Raw genomic sequence first — 25,000 nt, forward strand, 5'->3', positions numbered from 1 at the left:
TGCCCCTTCTATAATTGTTGTTTTTATTTCCACAGATTCCTTCTGCCAGAGTAGGTTCTGGTTTCATGGCTACAGAGATGTTGAATAAAGATCGATAGGGTTGTGGATGTGAACGAGATAGTGGAGTGTGGATGTGGAGTGTGAGAATAGGAGTGTTGTGTGCTTCAGTGGCACTGGAGTGAGTAGGTTGCAGCACAAACAACATAATTAGCTTGAGGACGCATGACTAAATTGTTTCAAACATTGTGAGTATTCATACAAGCACTCTCACTGTGGGGTTTGGCCCAAAGACAGGTACAGTGCTGCCAAAGCAGCTCTTGGCCAAGGATTACACTTTCCCAGTGGCAGCTAAAGCAGGATTGTGGAATCTGTTTAAGGTGCCGGCCTTAACTCGTCTACTCTTTTCAAAAAACACCATTGAGATATTCATTGTCCACCAGCAAATTATGACAGACAGGACCCCCAGCTTAACATTCATCCAAGGGATGGCACATTTTCTGATGCAACACTTTGCCTGCAAACCACAAATTTGACACATTATACTCATGGTGAAAATCAAACCCGGGCCAGACAACTCAAAGGCATGTGCACAATCCTGTTGAATGATAAAATCAGTGTACACAATGGTCAACAAATTCTGAAGTATACCATAAGCATGGCTGTATGGTGCTGCAGTGATTTAGTAATATTTGGAGAGCTGACATGTCATTGATAAGATAGGGTAATGATACGTCCTTATTTATGAAACTGAGCTGCCCCTCATATGCCCCTCCCTCCCATTGCAAACTACAAAAATTACCCCCGTGTGGGGGTGACGGTCATCTCTACAATGTTTTTTACTATCATAATCGATGAACCGTTGACAGATATCTCCTAAAATGACAGACGAGATAGGTTTTGAAAATGGCGATTTTTATAACTTACGTGACCTCGTGACCTTGACCCTGACCTTGAACCCGGACAAAAGTTATATCGTTGTGCAACACTCATCGACCTCTACCCACATACTAAGTTTCATCAAGATCGGAAAGAAAAATTGTTGACGGACGGACGGACGTACGGACGGATGGACGGACGGACATTTGGTCCGGCTTTTTTAGGTCATCTCGGTAGAGATGACTTAAAAACAGAGATAAAACTACTCTGGCTTATTGTTACCTCTACTACCGAAGGTGGGAGGAAGTTATGTTTTCACCCATCTGTCTGCTTGTCTGTTTGGTTGTTTGTGTGCAGGATATCTGAAAAAGTTGGGGACGGATTCGGACAAAACTTGCTGGACAGGTTAGGTGTGTGACAAGGGCAAATTGAGTAGATTTTGTTAAAGATCAGAATCAGGATCAAAGAATATCTTAAAGATATTCTTCACCATTGAGAGGTCGATCCAAAAAATTATATATATATATATATATATATATATATATATAATGAAATCTCAAAAAATATTGGGCCCAGTATGTTCGACTGGATCAGGCATTGCATGGCGGAGATCTGTCCTCAACCGAGTGCCCTTCTAGTTTTCCATGTTTTATATCCAATGTCATAAAATTATCTCTTAAACAAGGCTGAAAGGAGAGCTCAGGTATAGCATACTTGCCATTGATTTTACTCATCTGGGTTGATAACTGGCCTGACTACAAACTACTATCTTTGTACTTTACAGGCAGAGTATTGCACCAACAATTACATTGCCCTTCAAAGAACATTAAGCCAGTTGTATCACCTGTTCACATTCATTGGTGGAAGGTAAATATCCCCAAAACGGTAGGCCATTGTGTGGCTACATTCCTGACACAATCTACAGAATGCAATTAATGTGTTCGCAGCACAGCTGGACTCTCAGAAATCAAGCAACCATCAACTAATGACTGCACATGTATGAGCAAATCTCCAATGCACATTATTCTTGAATGATATGAATCTATAAACAGAATCATAAAGTATACTGTGTGTCAGAGATAACTTTTGTTTGTTGGAATGGCTTACAAAGCTTCAGAAATAAGCTGAAAATACATGGAAAAGTACATAAGAGAAATGGCTGTGCCTCTGCACAATGAAAGACTTGGAGAACTTTGTCAGCTCGATGAATGGGAAGCTGCTAATACTGCGAACTCCCAACCATGTGGACAAGTGCAAGGCCGAGTGGATAGGCGTTTGCGACACAAACCATTGACGGATCGTTGCCAGTGAATGGACTGTTTATCTGGATTAGGTGTTTCTAAACACTGATGGGAAGGACATATCTTGGGCCTCAGCATTAGAGATCCCAATAATTTTGAGAGCTTTGGATTGCACAATATCAAGGAGAGACAAAATGTGATGCTGATGCACCAGCCCAGAGCAGAGAACTGCACTCCATTGAGCTGTGGACAAAGGGCTTGGAAAGAATAAGTAGCTCTGATGTTCCAAGAAAATACTTGAATTGACAGAGGATGCCCAGTCTGCAGCTGGCTTTGGAGGCCAGGCTTGATATGTGGTCAGCCCAGGAAAAGTCCTGGTTGATGGTGAGGCCTCGAAGTTCCAGAGACTGAACTTCTTCCAATGGATGACTGGCAAGGAAACAGAAAGGTGGGTTTGTTTGGAAATGATAAAGCAGTGATGGGGTGGAAATGTGAGACTTTTTAGGATTGAAGGATATGTTCCATTTCACATGGAAAGTATGACGAGGCATGTATATTTACAAACATGACTCAAACTTTTTTGACTCATCTTGGACTACTGTGAATATTTTGTTCGGAAAAAATTATGAATGTTCCACATCCTATATTTTACTTTTGGGGGATGGGGTGGGGGGAGTTGATTTAAATTAACATGTTCTTGAGATACATTTGTGATAATTTGGAAATATGATTATGTGATCAGCAGAAAGTATAAGAGCAGACCAGCTTTGGAGGAAATGTATAAAGCCTTACCCTCCTGCCTGATGGACCAGAATCGCCTGCTATGCCGACATCACCCGTCCTTCCAGAATTTCCCTGAAAAGCACATAGGTTTGGAGTTTAAGTCATGTATTCTAATCTATCAGACACATGATTAACTGACTGATTCAAATTTTTGATGCTTTTGTGCTTAAATATTTGTATTTTTCTAACCCTGCGACCCCGGATTCCTTTCGGTCCTGTTGTTCCATTCATCCCCACTGGTCCTTCATTACCCTGTGGCAGGTACAAAGAATGTGTTTAGCAATGAAGTGCATTTTAACACTAAACCTTCCACAACAAAACATTACCAAGTACAAGTCATGTGAAAAGCTCACACATGGGTTTATGCACCTAAAGAGGATGGTGCTTTGTGGAAAGGTGAAAACATAGTTCATACGACATTAAGGTGTCTTGTTTGGAAATGATTTGTACAAGTAAAGACAGCATTAGATTGCATAGCCCAGCACTATACACTGTTATTGGCATAACACCTTACCTTTTTGCCTGGAAAGCCAAGGAACCCAGGCTCTCCCTGTTATAAAACAAGAAAAAGAAACAAGATTAAACGTTATGTAACTAAAATAACCAACACGTTGCTTTGAATGTATAAAATAGAACTGCAGGTTGCCCTTTCTATCCAAAGAAGCATGCTCACCTGAAACAAGACCGCCTGGTCAATTTGTTTGAAGTGTCGAAGCTGCTGCCCCAACAGCAACCACACTCTCAGATAGCAAACAGTATAGCACGGTGGCAAGGAAACCCCAAGAACACCAAACCACTTGTTTCACACAGTTTAGGAACGAATTTGGCATGGTGTCGGCAATAGCTTGCCTACTCTTTGCGAAGGACACCGTGGGATCTTTAACATCCAGCAATTAATGCCAGTGGACAGGACATCCAGTTTAATGTTCATCCAAGGGACGGTACACACATTGATGCCTCACCCTGCCTGTAAAACACCAGGGTGACAGTTTATAGCTCGGTTGAGATTCAAACCCAGGCGATACAGCTTAGAGGTTCATATTCATGCCTCTTGGCTATCCTGCCAGCCTAATACATAAATATCAGAACATGAAATTAAAACCACTTTGCTGTTCTTTATGGGGTTTGTATGGTATTCACAATGTTCTACAAATGAGAAACTCACAACAGTCCAACACATGCCAAAGCAGTATAACAAGGCATAAAAAAACAAATCTTGATATCTTCTTTCCAAATATGTATACTGTACTAGTGTACTGACACATTGAAAAATAAAAACATACATTAGTGTCAGTGTCTTGGGAGTATCTCACTGGTGTGAGCATCTCGTTCCGAGAACGTTATTAGCACCGCTCGTATGTATACAAGCACAATTCTGTTTGCCATCTTAACACTCACCTCCTGCCTCCTCCATCCACATCAAGTATGGTCCTCCAATAATAAAATGCCTATAAGTATTTAAAGGCCATAAATGCTGACTGTGTAAATTTTGAGCCAACAAAACTGTTCTCCTGCAATAAACCTCACTAAACCAAATAAACTTCAGTTCTGTCTCCAATACTGCTAAGTGTGTTTTCCAATTGTGAGTTTATTCCCACAATTCATTTATTACAGTAGATACAGAAGAATAAATTCGATGGTGACAAACTGCTTTCCTATTGTCTTGCCGAGTAACCATGAACTACAATTATTACTCAGGTGACAGGTATGGCGATCTGTCTGCAACAATGATTTCTACCACATGTTGTACCACAGCAAAACTGTTTCTTTCCAGCCCAAAAGATTTTCCATTCACATGGACAGACGTTTGATGCAAATGTTATGACCCCCACACCCCACTGCCCCCCACTGCTTCCCATGTCTTTGTGGCTTTACATTTGTAACTAAAGCATTAGTCTGCCATTTGTTTGTGAATGTGGTGTTTTGTAAAAATTCACATCATACAGCTGCTACTGGGTATTGAAGAAAAAATGTTTTTTAGTGATAATGTTTAAGGTATTGTATAATGAGTGTAAAATAAATAGTATACATTGCTTTAAATTCAATGTATAAATTGCTTTTAGGAGAGTGTAAGATCAATCGTCATTCAGAATGACCTCCTTTAACAATGGTGGGGTATAATAGTCAACCACATGAGGGACTAGCCTCACATGTAGGCCAAACTAGTTGGGGTAGGAAAGTCGTCTCCACCTTGAACTTCATTAAAGAGCCAGCTTGGTATTGACTGACAATGTAATAGCGACGTGGCAGTTCTCCTGAAGCAATGTAGACTTCCTGAAGCTTAAAATCCAAATCCCTAATAACGCTGCCTTTGACTGAATTTATAAAACCACCAAACTCTGGATCCCAGGCCAGCATCCTCACAGACATGACCGCTGTACGCCAAACGACATCAAACCACAAAATAAAACTTTAACATATTAGAACCATACCTTTTCACCCATTTCTCCGATGGGACCGACAGTGTCTCTTCCTGCTACACCCTATCAAAAAAATCCAAAAAAAAAAACATCGATCTCGGTTGCATTCAAACATCTCAAACCATATTTGTATTTTTTTTTTTTTCATGATTCAATAAATCTGTGGCTGAAAACAAAAATAGAAAAAAAAGTGATTATTTATTAGGAGAGTGTCTAAAAATACAGTTTAAAAATTGTCAGAAATATGTTGAAAAATATATATTTCTCAATTCGGTGATTTATTTATTGTTAGGTCACAGATTTACTCATCACCACTCATAAATAAAACTTGATGTTCTTTTTCAAGCCAGACTTGTACAGATTTCATTTGTATGTGTTAAAATGAGAATAAACACTGTACCTGTCAGAAGGTAACATAGATACAAATGATAAAGCTAATAGGGGGGACCAGAAACAAATTAAATATAAAAACAGCAAATGTTGGCAAAACTGATTTTGCCAATAAATGCACACAAGAAGAAAAATGCAAATTTGAATCGAACAAGGAGTGGCACGATGGCCAGGCTTGGTTACTGGAAGTAAAATGCTGCTGCAGACAGCAAAGAGTCATGCGGAAGAAAGTAAAACGGAAATCGGAAGAAGAATCCTCGAGGGAGATGCAGGGGGTGCTGGTGTTTCAATCGGTAGGACAGATAGAGGATGAGTTCACAACAAATAATTCACTTTTGCTGTATTGTTCTGTGATTCACAATAGCCATTGCGGAAAGCCCTCAGAATACATTATATTGTGGGGCATTTTGTCATTCTTATTTAAACAAACATTCTTCTGCCATGAATACACGTCCAGTACATGTGAGAGCAGTTAATGACTTCACTATAATAATCGGTAGAGAGAAACAAATACCATGTTTGTGTATATTTTCTGTATTCACTAAGCCATAAAATGCAGCGAAATGCATCAAATCATCATGGATACTGGTTGGGGGAGTTATCATAATAGAAAACTCTGCACTTCCTCTCCCCCTGCAAATCCCCTCATCTCTGCTCATTTTCAATGTCTCAACGGTCTTTTCTGTTACATATTTCTGTCTCCTTCAATCCAACTCCCTTTCTACCTCCATATTTGAACATATTTTTTCGATCCTCTTCTTATTCCCTCCCATTCTCTGATACTGTTAAACTTTGGTTTTATAACTTCCTCACCCTCTACCATTGAGTCTTTTGCTGTGTCAATTTTTCTTTCTTTGCTTCATCTTCTCCCTCTATGTGACACCCTTTCCCTCATATCATCTCTCTTCCTACCTTTCTATCATGGTACATGCATTATTCTAGCATTCCCTCTGATGGGTGATAAATCCTCACCGCCCCTCCACGTGGTCCTGGAGGCCCTGGCAGTCCATTTGGTCCAGCAACTCCAGGCTCACCCTGCAGAATTGAAACATCTCAAAGCATTGCAAACACAATCCATCACCACTGCATATGCACCACATCACCTTTGTGCACAATAGCACAGCCATGCACAATAATGAACCATTGTATGGACTTCAGCTGCAAGGCCCAAACTTCTTGCATAACTCCCACATGAAGAGAGGGAGGGGGAGGGTGAGGAGGAGGGGAGGGGGAGTTGCAAGTGTGAGACCTAAATTATTACTTTTATAGTTCATTATACACTTTGGATCTTTAACAGTTTGTTCTGATATCCTTTATCATATTCGCTCTTTTATGATCTCTCAAATTACATGTCATAAGATTCTCTCAAAACATGATAAGCACAATAAATGTGTACTTTCTATTTCCTCTCCCAGAGCATCACCTGCACATACATGACTTTTTATGACACCTGCACATACACATCATGTTTTCCGAAACTCCCATTGACACACACAGCAGTCACAAAGCCATGCCCTGAAGCAAACACTTTAGAATCATGTGCACAGGGCCCCGTCTCACCAAGATCCGGCAAGGCATCTTGCCGTGTTAGGCCTCTGGACAATTACCATGTTTGCTTTGGCTTTTTAGCTTAACACATGGCTTTGCAGCCCTGCATTTCACAAAGGAACGTGAGTTTGGAAAGTGAAAGCAAGAAATTTCTTGCTTCCTAGCTGAGCACAAAGTCTCAATATTCATGAATATGGTAGTCAGTCAATCACTATTGGGTAGCTGATTGATGATTAGAGGGCAGAATATGGCCAAGTTATTTTGCTGTGAGATCATCTTTTATGTGGTAAAGCATCAAATTTAATATATTAAGAATTTAAGATCGTTGTTCAACAATGATATTTTTTCATGGATAGTTGTGAAGATGGATGATTATTTCATGTGCACAAGGCTGAGATCGAAATTGCAATGTTTGAATGCTCTGAGTATCAAATAAATGTTTTTAAAGCTATTTCTCATCACAAAGAACAAAAACAAACTTTTTGGAAAACATTCCAAAAGTGATTTGTATCAATATAAAGCAAAGTTAATGTCGACAGATCTTACACTCAGTTTCTATAAACATTTTGGCAACAAGAGTCAATGTTGTGACAAAAATGTTAAATAATATCCACTTATGAATCAAACGAATAATAAAGAAGTTTTTAGGAAAGGAAAAAAGTGGTTTGTTACTTCCAGTTGCTTAAAAATCATTTACAAACATATTCCAATGACATAAGATCTCCTTGAAGGAAATTACCACAAAGCCTGATGTAAAAGGCAGTGTGAAAAAGCCACATGGATTTTGAAAAGTTTAGATCAACAACTATGTAGTTTTGGAACTATCTTGAAATCATCAGTAAAACTGAACAGTTGGTTAAAAAACCTATTATGAGATGTAAATAAGAGTAATGAAAATGCAAATAATTGCTAAGTTAAATTCCAAATTATTCAAGCAAACGAGTCTACATCATGGATTAACCATATGAGAAAAATATAAAATTGGCAGTGAAAACAAAAAGAGGTCACTGATCCATAAACAATGTTACAAATCGGTATCATGGACCACTTACACAGAATGTAAACAAGACTAGCCGGGAGGCGATGATGGTTCGCGGGCATTATTGAACAATGCCACGATAGGTACAATTCAGTTAGTGGAAGCTTTTGAGGAAGCCCGACCGTAAAAACCTAACTCTTCCGTCAAAATTGACCAAATCAAATCGGATTTTTTATATGTTGTACTTATGGACATTACGCGCAGCTTCTAGGAAATGAAATTGCGAGAAAAAATCGAGAAAATAAATAAATAAATAAATTTCAAGTGGACGTGGCTCTGCCCACAAGGGGCGTGGGACGCCCCTCATACAAAATGACACAACTAGACCATGATATCTCGCTTGTGTCCAAGTTTCATAAAGATCGCATCAAACGTCATGGAGCTATGCTCTGGAGAGGGTCACAAACAGACAGACAGACACACAGACACAACAAAAATAGTGGTCACTGCTGGCACCCACGATCCAAAAAAAGAGCAATTGGAGATCGCAGACCCTCGCCAGGACTTGTTTTGTGTGGTGTGATGTGTTGTGTGGTGTGGCGTTTGTGTAGTTTTGTGTGGTGTATTTTGTGTGGTGTTTGTATACTGGTGTATTACGTAATTAATAAGATACAGAATTAGAACTGCCACTTTATAAATGTTGGCAGTGATGACCGGTTCAGCCATTGCAGAGAAGAAGATTTTTGAAGGTTTTTTTTTTTCAAAAACAATATGGCTGCCGAATCACGTGACCGATGACGTCATCAAAAAAATTGTGGACCATTTTATCCCGAGAAGATCCCAAAAAATTTCATACTGATCAGATGCAGCGTTCTACATTTGCAATTATGATGTCAAAATGAAGGCACCTATGATGTCGTTAAAAAAAATCACACATTCCCCATAAGGAGTACTTGCTATATGCCAAGTTTCAAGTTTTTTTCCTTGTTGTGGCTTTGGAGAAACAGAGGTCCAAAGTTTTTTTCCATTTTTAGCGGTGTCGCGTTGCGAACGCCCGCTCTAAGAGAGCTCCGCGTTGTTGTTGTTGTTGTTGTTGTTGTTGTTCTTCTTCTTCTGGTGAAGACAAAACCTTTATGACACAGTTCTTGGACACATTTGTCCTTGTTCCAACATGGATGCCACACCACGTGACCTATGACATCAAAATTATCATTAAAACATTTCACATGAGTAGACGCACCAATGGTGAAAATTGTCTCAATCTGACAAGTGGTTGCGGAGAAAACACGAAAGTTCTGTGCGGACAAACAAACAAACAAACAGACAAACATACAAATGGACCCAAATGCAATACGCTCTTCTTCGGCGAGGGTAATAAATGTTTACATGATAACATAAAAACTTAAATAATTATTTATGCCTTGTAATTTGTGGTCTGGTGGATCACGAGCGTTAACCCTTTGTCATCTTTTGCTCTGAATAAGGGTTAATGGACAAAACATCAGTTTCCCCTTTCTTACCACGGCTGTTAGCATACCTCAATCAATATCCTGTTGATTTCATCCATTGTTCCACCTGTCCACGAATGCAGATCAACACTAGCCTTCACCGGCAAGACCAGTTCTTAATTTTACAATCTTACGTAATCTAATCTCAATTTAGGAATCATTTATATGTAATACTCCTTATTTTATCGAACTTTATCATATCAACCATTTTGAAAATGTTGTACTCTCATCAGAATGAAAGAGAAGCATCTTGCTTATCAGACATCAATAAATTCTTACACAGTGTACTGTTTCAAAGTTAAAATTCGTAATCTTTTCAGCATGTCTTCATGTTGTATGTTGCATGAGCGGTTCTGGGTGAGTTCAAAAAACACGGTCAAACCGACAATCCCGAGGGTAAAGCATCTGCTTCAGTTAAAGATGTTTCCTCCCAATTACAGACACATGATAACCAAAGAGCAGTCGGAAAAAAGGTTAGCATATCAGCACATGCCAAAGGATCCAATGATAGAAATAATCAAAATACTCCGTAAAGCTCACCTTTTGGCCTCGAGGCCCATCACTCCCTTCATCACCTTCGGGTCCAGGTTTACCTATTTTACCCTAAAAAAAATAATCAAAGCAATTTCCATTGCACACACATGTCAGATAAAATGCACTTTTGCTTACATGGTTTGCCTGCAAGAATAATATATAAGCGTACCGATCCATTTACTCTGACATCAATACAAATCTGACAAATCATCGTATTGCCGAAAATACTGAATTAATTTTGGTGGTAAATTTATGTTTTAAATCAAATTCTGGAATGACAAAGGATGATCTATATCATTTTACCCTCTTCTGACCATTACACCCCACAAATTCCCTTTATTTATATCTTCCTTTCAATCTTCCTCTGTTCCTTTCAATTTTATTGTCATTTCCGGCCAGATCAGATCTGTGACTTGCGACAGGTACCATGAAAACCTATGCGAACCTGTTTCATGGTCGGGTTGTCAGCGACTAAACCGTCTCTCCCACCTGGTTTCCTCGTGAGGAGGATGTGTGGATATGGACATTCAACAGGATTAAAAACAAAAACCTGTCAAAGGGCGGAGGAGCTCCTTGTGAACCATCGGCCATCCATATCTGGTGCCCAACTGTGTCTGCAGACATCTTCCTGCAGTTGGATAGCTCTTTTTAGTACATTGGTGGCAGCTCTTCACAGGGCAGCTGACTGGATGACAGGATTGGGGCAAAGCCTTCAGGACCCCAATTCTTTGATATGAGGAAAAGCACGGGGTAACCTTCATGAGTCGGATTATGGTGGTGTGTGTCGTGGTGGTGCTGAGGTGTCTTTCACCAGACGGCGGTCTCCTCAGGTTAACCTGAGGCGGTCCCTTTGGGTGGGTGCCTGGAATGTCCTATCCCAAAGAGAGGATGATCACCTATCTCTGCTTTCATCTTAGCTCCAACGTTTGAGCATTGGTATGGCAGCACTTTCTGAAGTTCAAAGACTGAATAGTGGTGAGATCATAGCAGATGGTGACACCTACTGCTGGTCTGGTCACTATGATGGTTACCATGCCCAAGGAGTTGTTGTAGCTGTGTCCAATAAACTGACTCTCATGATAATTGAGGTACAAGGCTGACCCACCAAGTGTATTATGAGACTAAGGATTCATCACTCCTTGGGTGTCATTTCACTGGTCTCTGTATATGCTCTGACTGAGGCGAGTGATCTCACTGTGAAGGACGCATTCTATGCCACGCTTGAGTATGTGGTTGATCAGTGCCCCAGGTGAGAGACTCTTTGAGTCTTGGGGGATTTCAATGCATCGACTGGAACTGATAGGGATGGTTATGAGACATGTGCTGGTTCCCAGGGGTCTGGAACCGTGAATCAGAATAGCATCAAGTTCCTTGATTTTGCAAGAAGTCATGGACTTAGGGTGGCTGGTTAATAGTTTCAGCACCCACAGACTCCTCACTGGACTTTGTATTCCAATGCCATATCCTCATTGATGGCTGCTCGAGGATGATTCAGAACTGCATGGTCTACCGGAGTGCTTAGTACTTCAAGACCAACCACAGGGACTTCTTGTAGCAACTCTGAAGTTGCAGCTTAAATCTGGAAGAATGGTACCATCCCAGCCTAGGCTGGATATTGGCAAGCTCAAGGATTAGAGGGTAGCTGAAGAATTTGGGGGGGGGGGCTTAAGTACCAGCATCCAGAGCAGTCAAGCTTTACAACAAAGATGTCAACGATTGACTGTATCCTTGCTCTTCGGGTCCTAACCAAATTAAGTTGACAGTTTCAGTACGGGCTGCTCACAGTCTATGTTGATCTCCACAACGTGTTTGATTCAGTGAATTGGCATGTCCTCTGTAGGATTCTTGGTCTTTGTGGGGTGCCACCAAAACTGATCAATCTGATTGCTGAACTACACTCTGGTACTGAGAGTGCTGTGAGATGTGGTGGTTCCATCTCCGACTTATTTCCAGTTGTTACTGGAGTGCATCAGGGGTGCGTCCTAGCCCATACACTTCTCAACACTTGTATGGACTGGAGTCTGGGGAGCATATCGGAAAGAACAAGTTGCGGTGCATCCTTTGGGAATGTCAATATCTCTGACCTTGATTTCACAGATAATGTGGTCATCTTTATGGATACACTGGATTTTCTTGTCGGGGCCCTCGAGGCATTGAATGAGGAGTCACAGCCACTGGGATTATGGATTTCCTTGGTCAAAACTAAGGTTGAGGCTTTCATTGACATCTTGGATGCTGCTGTCTTGTCTGTACCTGTTTGTGGTAAGGATGTTGAGATCATGGAGAGATTCACTTACCTAGTCTGTGATATTCATGTCACCGCATGTTGTGAGCCAGAGGTCGATAGACGTCTGGGTCTGGTCTGCGGAGTCATGGATTCACTGGATCGTGGTGTGTTGCACTTTTGGTACCCATGCAGGAGGACAAAAGTCCAAGTGTTTAAGTCCTTGTTCCTTCCATTCTTACTCTATGGGTGTGAGACTTGGACTCTAAACAAGGATCTGATATGGGGAGAGACCAAACTCCTTCGGTACCAGGTCTCTTCAGAAAATCCTTGGCTATCACTGGTCAGACTTTGTGTCCAACGAGCAGTTGCTGAGAGAGACTCAGATGAGATTTGTTACCTGTATAGTCCGAGAGTCCCATACCTGGCCTTCCTCCTGTTTTCTCCCACCATCTAACCATGTTCCTGCTCCTCTATTCCATTCTCCACAATTACCATATCTTCTCTTTTCACCTCTTACATCGTATTTCCTTTGTTTCTCAAATTTCCTTTTCTCAATATAACCGCACAGTTCTTCATTTTACATCCTCATTGAGACTCACAGATATATGTGCAATATGATTGTGAATTGCAACATGCTCTCTTTTTAAACCGTCAGTGAAGCGACATGTAGGCATGACTACATGTCACTTGACTACATGTTGCGAGTCTTGGGTAAAATGAAGCAAGGCAATACGTTTTTTTATAATTGAAAAAAACAATTTCAGTTTGAACAAAATTATGAACCTGTTACATAATTAACCAATAATTTCAATAACTTGCCAATCGTGGTACGTAAACGCAAACAAACAACACTTTCAGGTTTCACTTTCCTTCTCAGAAACATTTTTCTCTCAATTTTAGTTCGAGCTAAAACTGTATAAACTTTAAGTGAAAATAAATTAAATGTTTAACACTTGCTCTATAACAATTAACAACAGTTTTTGAACGTCCATAAAAGTGGGTGTTAAAAGAGCACAAAATGATGGTAATTTGCTTACCCTCGGACCTCGTAGACCCTCTGCCCCCTGTACACCATCCTTTCCTTCCACCCCACGGTTCCCCTGCAAAGTACATGTGAATCTCTTAAGCCTTTATCCCAGAATCCTTTGTTATACATAATCGCTATCCATGATATCTGGGAGTATTGAAAAGGATAGCCATGAATATCCACCCTCTCATGACTAAAAATGTGGCAATGGTGTTATCCTCGAGGAATTATGCTCCTTACCCTCGGCCCCGCTATTCCAGAAGTACCAGGAGGTCCTGGAAGTCCTGCTTTCCCTGAATCACCCTGTTCATGACAAAAAAGCAGTGAACGTGTCTTCTTGATCAAGGTGTTTTAAATAACAATAATAATACCATAAACTATCCATCAGTGTGAGATAACTCCAAAGCAAATGCACCTTAATTAACCATGAAGTTTGGGTTTGATATGTCCAAGCATTTGGATAAATACAATGGTCTTGTATCAATAGCTGGTTGAGTACAACCTAAATTCTGGGGCCTTTTCAATCGGAGCCACATTAGAACCCAAGCCAAGGAAGCAGTTCTTAAAAGGATAACAACAATAACATTGATGACAATAAGTGATACCGCTGCGACTGAGCAACCACCGAGCGGTTAGCAGGAGCTGTAACAACTTGCCCTTGGTCCAGGTGGCCCACGATGCCCTTGTAGCCCCTGAAATAAGTGTGTGGGGTAGGGGGAAAAGGAGAAAGATTTACAAAAACTTTAACAAAGCCACTTTCGAACTATGGGAATAATAGTGGCTAAAACATTAACCAAAAGATGAACGACGATGATGGAATGAAGTTTACGTTATCCAACTAAATCTCTTTATAAAAGTCATCTCCAAGGAAAATATATTTAATTTGTGTAGTATTTACAGTGTTGCAGAAAAGTGTTTAAATGAGAGAAAAATCAATAACACCTGTAAAGTTCAAATTTGTGAAAACAGAAAAGTGAAAATAAGTGCAAGTCGAGACATGTAATGGGAGTGCAATGAAAGATGAACTTACGGGAAGACCATCATCACCCTTCCCGCCATTTGGCCCATCATTTCCTGGTTTACCCTGAAAGGAAAACAAAGAATATAAAAGCAATTTTTGAATTCCATATTCGATTGATTTGATGTGAAGACAGAAATGCTCTGTAAGAGGGAATTTGGTGATGAGTCATAACATTGACTGCTAATCAGATGTCAAAAAGACAAAATTCAGTGGAAAGTTTCCTAGAGCAAGGTATGGTTGGTAAGGACCATCGAAGGTGGTTGACAGATATTGTAGCGCATATATATATATATATATATATATATATATATGAATTGAAAAAATCAACAAATTAAATAATATGAGGAAAGTCTTACCTCAGGTCCCATGGGACCTTGCTCTCCATTTTCTCCAGGCTCAGAGCCATCATCTCCCGGTGCGCCCTACCACAAAACATTTGTCACACTTGCTGCAGCTGTTCAACACGTAAAGTGATGTGTCTTGTGCTCATTCATCCAACACGTCAATGACCTGTGTTTTTATTTCATTCACTCAAGATATTATATGCGCCTGATTCATTTTAGAAACACAAAAGGAAAAGGAGGATCTCACCGGGTCGCCACGAAGACCAAGTGATCCTCTTTCACCTGGTGTTCCAACACCTCCCATAGGTCCCTGAAGAGCAAACACAATTCTGCATATAAAATGTTAATTTTCAATGTATTAAGCTATCACTGCCAGTGACCCCCCAAAAATTGAGGATGACAACCCAATGTTTATCTCAAAATAATATTATGATGGTTTTATTCAAATATGAAATACCTGGATCTCCACAGAAGAGCATAAAGGAAAAAAACAACAGGTTTCAAAATCTATGGCAAATATTACGATAAACTCGAACAAGCATAAAACCAAATAAATATGGAAAATAATGTGTTGACAGCATTTTAGAACCATGCCACAAAGAGCTACTACATTATATTGCAAAGGGCATCATGCTGAGGAATACAGATATATGTTGACTTGGAGAAAATGCAAAAATAACTCTATTGCACCATGGTTACACAGACACAAATACTGCCAAACAATTCACTTTCACACCATAGAAGAAAAATCCTTTTGAAGTTAAAGTTGAAAATGTTTGCAGGGCTCAGGAAAAGGTGCTTCAGTTTTGCAATTGACTCTCGGCTAGCTACAAGCTCTCTTAAAATCAGAGCTTTCCAACTTCTTTCTCTTTTCGTAACATGATGGTAATTACATGACTGGTGTTGGCCAGATTATCAGGTCAGGCCAGATCAGATCTGTGACTTGCTACAGGTATCGTGTAGACCTGCACTACCCTGTTCCATGGTCGGGTTGTCGGTGACTAAACCATCTCCCCCACCAGATTTCCTGGTGAGGAGGGTGTTTGGATATGGACACCCAGCAGGATTAAAAAGCAAAAATTGTCAAAGGGCGGAGGAGCTCCTTGTGAGCCAACGGCCATCCATATCTCATGCCCAACTGTGTCTGCGGATGTCCTCCTGCAGTTGGGTTACTTCTTATTTGGAGGTTGGTGGCAGGATTTGCACTCCGTCCACCGTGAAACCCTTAATTCCGCAAAACATTCTCAAAGCATAAAAAAAAATCTGAAAACGCACTCCGTGGGAGTACCTCCTGTGCAGCTTCCCTTCGCAAGGCAGCTCAGCGGATGCAGGATTGGGGCAAAGCCTTCGGGACTCCCAATCTTTGATGACAGGAGGGCAACCATGGGGTAACATGGTCAGATTGTGGGAGAGTGTGCCGGAGTGGTGCTGAGGTGTCGTCCACCAGACGGCAGTCTCCTTGGGTTGACCTGAGGTGGTCCCTTCGGGTGGGTGCCTGGAATGTCATATCACAAAGAGAGGATGATCACCTGTCTCTGTTATCATCTGAGCTCAAGCATTTGGACATCGGTATTGCAGCACTCTCTGAGGTTTGGAGACCGGATTGCGGCGAGATCATGGTGGGTGGCTACACCGGCTATTGGGCTAGTCGTTCTGATGGTTACCATGCCCAAGGAATTGCTGCAGCTGTGTCCTATAAGCTGACCCCAATGATAATTTAGGTAACACCGGTCAACAAGTGTATTATGAGACTAAGGATTTGTCACTCCTTGGGTGTCATTTCACCTTATCTCTGTTTATGCTACGACTGAGGTGAGTGATCTCACCGTGAAGGACGCATTCTATGCCATGCTCGAATCTGTGGTTGATCAGTGCCCCAGAAGAGATACACTTCTAGTCTTGGAGGATTTCAATGCATCGACTGGAACTGATAGGGATGGTTATGAGATGTGTGTTGGTCCCCATGGGTCTGGAACTGTGAACCTGAATTGCACTAAGTTCCTTGACTTTGCAAGAAGTCATGGACTTAGGGTGGCCGGCTCATGGTTTCAGCACCCACAAGCTCATCATTGGACTTGGTATTCCAATGTTGGCTGTGTGGCAAAGGAGATTGACCATGTGCTCGTTGATGGTCGCTGGAGGATGATCCAGAACTGCAGGGTCAACCGGAGTACTCAGTTCCTCAATAGTGACCACCGGCTTGTCGTAGCAACACTTAAGTTGCACCTTAAATCCAGGAGAATGGTACCATGCCACACTAGGCTGGATGTTGGCAAGCTCAAGGATGAGAGGGTAGCTGAGGAGTTTGCGAACAGGCTGAGTGAAGATTTGGGGGGTCTGGGTACTTTGGGAGATCCTGAAGAGTTGTGGCGTGCCTTCAAGACCACCATCATTGATGTTGCCGGTGGATGTCTTGGAACTCAACGGAGGGTGAAGAATAATTTTGTCTCTCAAAGGACATTGGATACCATTGATCAGAGTCACAGGGCCAGGCTGAATGGCAGAGCTGAGCTGTTCAGGGAGCTGATGCATAAAACTGCACGTGCGCTAAGGGTGGACAAGGAGGCCTATGTGCAAGGAATCTGTGAGGGGGTGGAGCATCACATGTGGTCAAGTGATTCTCATCCTGCTTACAGGGGAATTCACGCATTGCGTTCATCCAAGCCCATCCCTCAGTGCACTGCAGTTAGAGCAGAGGGTGGTGGGCTCTTGACAGAGTCCGAAGTGAAGGTCCGCTGGGCCAGCTACTTTGAGCGGTTGTACCAGGCTGATCCACCAGCTTTCTAGTTGGACATCAGCGGTGTTACAATCACTGTTACTGACCCTCCAATCAACTGCAGTCCACCTTTATTTGTGGAAACACAGGCTGCGGTAAACCGGATGAAATGGGGTAAAGCTCCAGGGATCTGTGGCATCCATGCTGAACTTCTCAATGCTGGTGGAAATGCTGCACTTGTGTCATTGCATGCAGTTCTGTGCTCTGCCTGGAACAGAGGCATCATCCCAACTGACTGGAAGAGGGGCCTTGTTGTCCCTCTCTGGAAAGGGAAGGGTGATCGCCAAGACTGCAACAACCACCGAGGGGTGACGCTGCTCTCAGTGTCGGACAAGGTCTTTTCTCGGATAATTCTTGATAGGGTTTGCCACCATCTGCTAGAGCACCAGCGTCCAGGGCAGTCAGGCTTAACACCAAAGAGGTCAACGATTGACCGTATCCTTGCTCTTCGGGTCCTCACCGAATGCAGACGAGAGTTTCGGCAGGGGCTTCTTGCAGCCTATGTTAATCTCTGTAAGGCGTTTGATTCAGTGGATCGGGATGCCCTCTGAAGGATTCTTGGTCTTCGTGGGGTGGCACCAAAACTGATCGATCTGGTGTCTGAACTCTACTCTGGGACTGAGAGTGCTGTGAGATTTGATGGTACCATTTCTGACTTATTTCCAGTTGGCACTGGAGTTCGACAGGGGTGTGCACTGACTCCCACACTTTTCAGCACTTGTATGGACTGGATTCTTGGGAGGATGTCGGAGAGATCAAGCTGTGGTGCATCATTTGGGAATGTCAAGATCTCTGACCTTGATTTCGCAAATGATGCTATGCAGTCTTCTTTCGGAGAATTTAGATATCATTTGGGGGCCCTCGAGGTGCTGAGTGAGGATTCAGAGCTGCTGGGAATCCTGGATTCCCGGGTCAAAACTAAGATCCAGGCTTTCAATGACATCTTGGATGCTGCTGTCCTGTCTGTGCCTGTTTGTGGTGAGGATGTTGAGGTCGTGGAGAGATTCAATTACATTGGCAGTGATATTCATGTCTCTGTAAGTCAGAGATCAACAGACATCTGGGTCGGGCCTGCGGTGTCATGGATTCACTGGATAATGGGGTGTCGTGCTGCTGCCTGCTGGTACCAGTGCGGGAGGACAAAATTCTGAGTCTTCAAGTCCTTGGTGCTTCCAGTCTTGCTCTATGGATGTGAGACTTGGACTCTGACCAGGGATCTGAGACAGAGACTTAATTCCTTTGGAACCAGGTCTCTTCAGAGAATCCTTGGCTATCACTGGTCGGACTTTGTGTCCAACGAGCGGTTGTTGAGAGAGACTCAAATGAGATTTGTTACCTGCATAGTCCGTGAGCGTCATTTGCGGCTGTATGGACATGTGGCTCGTTTTCCTGACGCTCATCCTGCTCACCAGATTCTCTCAGCGAGGGGGCCTCATGAGTAGAGGAGGCCAATGGGCAGACCACGTGCCCCGTGGTTGCATCAGGTTGATCGGCATCTCAAGGAGATGGGAATGGACCCGGCATCTGCCTGGGGGATGGCCAGGCGGAGGCCCCTGGAGTACCAGCGGAAAGTGGACGCAGCAACGCGCTGCTCTGGCGCATGCTCCCATACTTGACCTGACCTGGTGTTGGCATAATGGTTAGGGTGGTGGGCTTGGAATCCTAGGTTTCTGAGTTCAAATCCCACTCTCCCATTGAATTAATATGAGGTGGGGGTGAAAGGTTAACATGTATAGAGTAGTGAGGAACATATAGACGTGGGGTTGAATGAGTGTGGCAGCCCAGCACAATGCTTCAGCTGCACTGCCATTCTATGCAGAGTATGATCCCAATGGATGGATGGATGGATGGAAATTATGGATTTTGTGTTTCTTGTACTTTTCTCATTTTTTGTTTCACTCTTCTGATATGGACTCTTCTGTAATTTGTGTTACTGTTGACGATAATTAAATTTGTGGAGTGTAAGAATAAGATGAGGAGAGCTAAAGGGTCAAAGAGAAGAAAGGAAAGTAATTTCAAAGCATGTCATAATTCAAAATAAGCTTCTCACCTCAACACCTGGAAGACCTTTCATTCCAAGAGGACCGGATCTCCCATTCTCACCCTGAGTGAAGCTAAACAAATCAGTTTCATATCAACATTTCAATGCAAGTAAAATAAAATTACTCCACAAACTTTTCATCTGTCATTGTAAGTATCGCAACACATGTTGTGTGCAATAAAATATTACAGATGAAGATGAGTTGCAAAGATAAATTACTTTAACAGATGTCTATAAGATTGATTGGATTTAGGATGAAAACATTACTTACCGGTTCTCCATTTATACCATCAACAGCTCTCTCTCCTTCCACACCCTGCAAAATTAGTGTAAAACTGTAAACATATCACAGATATGATAAAATATTAAAAAATAACAGAATTAGAACGGGCACTCAGTAGGGTGCATACCTTCGCCAACGCTACATTTTGCCCCCCCCCCCAGAAACCGTTTGTGAGGGTATTTAATCCCATACCACATCTGCCATCTGATATGTGTTATGATGGCTTAAAAACATTAAATTTCCTGCTGTTTGACACTGATTCACGTACATTGTACAATTTCTGTATGAACTCCCTGAACTTTTTGGGTGTCGGTGTCAAGTCAATCTGATGACAACTGGTCACATTATAAGAAATAAGTTCAGTGACACCCCCCACCCCCCCCCCCCCCCAACGCTTTAAACTCACCAATAAAGTCACTGTCAAATATTACACACCACAGGATAGGGAATTGAATTCTAAACATTTTGAATCTACTTACATGCAAATTGTATAAGAATTGACCGCGTTATGATAATAAAGGTCGTTTACCCCCTGATCTTTGACCCAAACCGCTAACAATGGTAATGAGGTCATTGTGTCATATCATATATCACAAGATTGGGCATTGAATTCACAACGTTTTGGCATTGGTTGCATGCAAATTGGATAAAAATCGACTGCACTATGGCAAAATGACGATTTTGACCTTTTCATGACCTCAACCTTGATCTTTGTACTCCTAATTTTGTAATTAGTATGTGAGTGTGGGGAACATAACAGTCAACATTTTGGTGTTGGTTTCATGCAAATCGGATAAGAATTGACCGTGTTATGTCTAAAACCGCACATTTTGCAATGCCGTGACCCCCCCTGACCTTTGACTCCCAACCACTAATAAGGGTTATTACGTCATTGTGTCATGTCACATATCATAAGATGGGGCATTGAATTCTAAACATTTTGGCATTAGTTGCATGCAAATTGGATACAAATTGACCGCGCTATGGTAAAAAGACGATTTTGACCTTTTCATGACCTTGACCTTGACCTTTGACCCGATCGCTCCCAAAATCTAATCAAATGGTCCTCAGATAATAACCAATCATCCCACCAAAATTGCTGCGATTCAGTTCAATACTTTTAGAGTTATGCGAATAACAAACAAACAAACAAACAAACAAACACACATATTCACAAATAAATAAATAAATAAATAAATACACAGCGATCAAAACATAACCTTCGCAACAAAGTTTGCAAAGGTAATAATGTGACTGTTAATTCACATAACATGTTTGCAATTATAAAAAAGGAAAATTTTGCATCAATCACATTATTTGGAGGTTGATTCTTCATTGATATATTTTTGATTTCTCATTCTTTCTTCCTGATGAAATAAAACCATAATTATTCTTGAACAGAATTCGCAGAAAAACGCAGAATAATTTCTCCAAGACAGAATAAACAAGTAAAGAAGACATAAAATGTCATAGTCCCCATTGCTTTAGTAATTTTGCTGTATGGAGTTTAAAGGGCGAGCCCATACTTACGTACAACTAAAATGGCAGCTCGTCAGCCATCTTGGATCTCAACTCGAAAAGAAAAGACATGCATATGTAAAAAAAATCTTATCTGTGGTCTTATCAAATCTTATCTTAAAAAAAATCTTATCAAAAAAAATAAATCATTCCTTATCTGTGTACCAAGTTTGAACAAGATTGGTAAATGCATGTCCAAGAAATGGTTGAGGACGTGTTCGACACCGTATTTTTTCTTTTGTTTTTACAACTAAAAAGTCGGCCATCTTGGATCTGATGATGGAAAAAAAATGATGTGCTGATGTACACCATCATGTGTTGTCTGTGTGCCAAGTACGAATAAAACCGGTACATACATGTTCGAGATATGGTTGCGGACACACACATGTCCGCATGGACATGAAAATCAAGATCAAATCAATGAGCCCCTGTTTTGGACTAAGTCCAACGGGGGCTAATAATAGGTATGCTTCTGGCCCGAGCCTTTCTCCTCATGACAAGCTTTAGTTGTATGTCGTCTTAACATTAGTAGTGGTGGGCAATGTGCTGTGGCACATTCTTGAAAATACACTTCATAATTTTTGTAATTTTTCAAAGAAATTTTATTGAGGTCCTTCTAAAATGGAACGGGACTGAGCCTGCTGTGTGCCCCACTTACACAACTTGAATAAGCGGGTTGCGTTGCAGTCTTTCGCAACATTCCAGCAATATATATGATGGTTGACTGCGCTCATTGTGTGATTTTTTACAGATCGTGATTTACACATTGTCTAGGTTGAGTCGTCGCGCGATGAGTCGTGAGTGGAGAGCCAATCTGAAGTTTCTTGCCAAGCTTGGCAAAACACCTTCCGAATCCTTTGCAATGCTGCAGCAAGGCTACGGGGAAGAAACACTGTCACGTACAAGTGCATTTAAATGGCACAAGAGGTTCAAAAAGAGACGGGAGGAGGTTGAAGACGATCCACGGTGTGGAAGACCTTCAACGTGCAGAACGGTGGACAACATCATGTGTGTGAAGCAGATGGTGTGTGCAGATCGTCGACTCATGGTGCGGATGATTGCTGAGGAACTTTCCATCAACAAGGACACTTTCTGGAGCATCATCACTGAAAATCTCGAAATGCGCAAGGTGTCTGCAAACATGGTCCCCAAGCTGTTGTCCAAGGACCAGAAACAGCAAAGAGTCAATGTCTGTAAAGACATTATCGAGCGCCTCGAGGAGGATCCAGACCTGCTCAGGAGAGTCATTACTGGCGATGAATTGTGGATATTCAAATACGATCCCGAGACCAAACAGCAGAGTCGTCAGTGGAAAAGTCCAGCATTTCCAAGACCAAAGAAAGCAAGGATATCGAAGTCGAAGGTCAAGGTGATGCTCATCACGTTTTTTGACATCAAGGGCATCGTCCACTTCGAGTTTCTACCACAGGGTCAAATAGTGAATGAATACGTGTACAAGGAGATCCTCCGGCACCTCATGAGATCAGTCTGGGACAAGAGGAGGGATCTGTGGGAGAACAACGCCTGGGTGTTCCACCATGACAACGCCCCTGCTCACAGTGCCCTGAACATCCGACAGTTTCTGGCCGAGAGGAACGTGCCAACTCTGGAGCAATTCCTGTATTTGCCAGACTTGGCCCCTTGTGATTTTTTCCTATTCCCCAAGCTCAAGGGGGTGATCAAGGGGACCCGATTTCCTGATGTGAAGGCGATCAAAAGGGCCGTGACGATGGAGCTCCGGAGGATTCCAGAAGAAGCTTTCCGGGGGTGCATCGAAGCATGGAAGAAGAGGATGGACAAGTGTGTGAGACTGGACGGAAACTATCTTGAAGGAGACAAGCTGTGATTTCAATATATTTTTTGGAATAAAATTTCTGGGAAGTCAGTCCCATACTTTTTTGATAGACCTCGTATTATACTCCAAATCATAATTTTGAGAAGGTTCATTAGATAAAGGTAGATGATTTTCAATGGCATCTACCACCAAAGGTAGTCCTATTTCCACCACATTATATACCCACATGACATGGATGGCTGTCCGTTCGTGGTTTATGTTGATTGGCTGTTTGAGGTGAGGTGCAATGTGATTGACTTCTGGCAATATTGATTGATGTATTGTACAAGCTTGCGAAAAGCTTATATTCGAAATCGGATTTCATATTTGATGATCAAAACTCATGGCCTAAATAATTATGTCGAAATCAAGAGTGAAAGGGGAAAAAATTGTATATCCGCACATTTCGTCATCTTCATTCACTGGCAACGTATTTCGCTCACAAAAAGGTCTGCTCACTGCTTTGAACTCTACCCCCTGCTCTGAACCTTCACCTGATTATCTGCCATTGGAAAGGTAATCATCGATTTACTCGAGTGAAAAATACCGTTGTCATGGTTACATATTCTGTTCCAAGTGCCACATGGAGAAAGGATTGGTGATGGAAAATTTCGAAAATTATTTTCACCACTCTTCCCCTTATTCTTTCTTCTCAATCCTCTTTCAATCTCGTCAATCTCATTTCACCACTCTTCCTTCTTCCTTCTCAATCCTCTTTCCATCTTATCAATCCTCTTTCGATCACAAGCCTTTCGATCTCATGAGCAGGTTCAGAACGAGTCTTGAAAGTTGGTGGGAATTGGGAAAGAAGGGTGTTGACTGTTCGTAGTGATGAGACTTCAAATGCCCATTCACATTTCCTGTCATTGGTAGGGGATGGGGTCAGAGGAGGTGGGAGGAGGGAGAGAAGGGGTGAGGTTCAGAGGAGGGAGGGAGGGAAGGGGTGAGGTGAGTTCTGAGGGAGGGGATGGGGTGGGAGGTGATAGGAGGAGGGAGGGGATGGGGTGGGAGGAGGTAGGGGAGGGGTGGTATGTGGGTGGGGAAGTGGTGGGGGGCAAATCCAGAGGGGATGGTGTTCGGAGGAGATGGAGGGAGAGAGGGGATAGGAGTTGGCTGCAAGTCCAGAGGGAAGGAGTGAAGGTGCTGTGGTGGGAGTTCAGAGAGGACATGGGTGGGAGGAGGGACCCGGCATCGCCCGATACCTTTGCGAGTGACAAATATATCGCGAAATACACACCTGCTCCAATATATATATATATATATATATATATATATATATATATATATATATATATATATATATATATATATATATATATATATATATATATATATACATACATATATTGTTACGGCTGTGGAAATTTGCAATACACCAGGAAGCTCATCAGGTTAGATATATCGATAAGTTCTTGTGTAGTTAGTCCACACCCGTTGTTTAAAGGGAATATGTGTGATTCATCTGGGCTGCGACGCTTGGAGTTTGCCATTTTTCTTTCTCTATCGTCATTTTGGACCAATAATCCCCCAACAACTCAAACACCGCCACCTTCGCCACTTTACCTCCACAACTCCATCCAGCAAAGATTGCTTCACCGCCGTTCTCAAACGACGCCCGCCAACGGCCTGGCCACCATAGCAAACCCCCCA

The 25,000-nt window shown here is 42.0% G+C and overlaps 1 protein-coding gene across 1 annotated transcript in view; it reads right to left on the minus strand.

The window, feature by feature from the left end:
- The window catches only part of LOC147028296 (collagen alpha-3(VI) chain-like), a 299,418-nt gene that overhangs the window by 1,117 nt on the left and 273,301 nt on the right, over positions 1-25,000 (minus strand). The window contains exons 40-53 of the mRNA XM_085876545.1: positions 19,987-20,031; positions 19,725-19,778; positions 15,146-15,208; positions 14,911-14,976; positions 14,564-14,617; positions 14,190-14,225; positions 13,774-13,836; positions 13,544-13,606; positions 10,286-10,348; positions 6,683-6,745; positions 5,333-5,383; positions 3,415-3,450; positions 3,090-3,152; positions 2,910-2,972 (exon numbers count right to left, since the gene is read on the minus strand). Coding sequence (XP_085732671.1) covers positions 2,910-2,972; positions 3,090-3,152; positions 3,415-3,450; positions 5,333-5,383; positions 6,683-6,745; positions 10,286-10,348; positions 13,544-13,606; positions 13,774-13,836; positions 14,190-14,225; positions 14,564-14,617; positions 14,911-14,976; positions 15,146-15,208; positions 19,725-19,778; positions 19,987-20,031 — 783 coding nt within the window. The remainder of the gene's footprint in view (positions 1-2,909; positions 2,973-3,089; positions 3,153-3,414; positions 3,451-5,332; positions 5,384-6,682; positions 6,746-10,285; positions 10,349-13,543; positions 13,607-13,773; positions 13,837-14,189; positions 14,226-14,563; positions 14,618-14,910; positions 14,977-15,145; positions 15,209-19,724; positions 19,779-19,986; positions 20,032-25,000) is intronic.

This window comes from Eptatretus burgeri, chromosome 4, assembly GCF_056783735.1.
Source record: "Eptatretus burgeri isolate ZD-2024b chromosome 4, Ebu_testis_v1, whole genome shotgun sequence".
Lineage (NCBI taxonomy): Eukaryota > Metazoa > Chordata > Myxini > Myxiniformes > Myxinidae > Eptatretus > Eptatretus burgeri.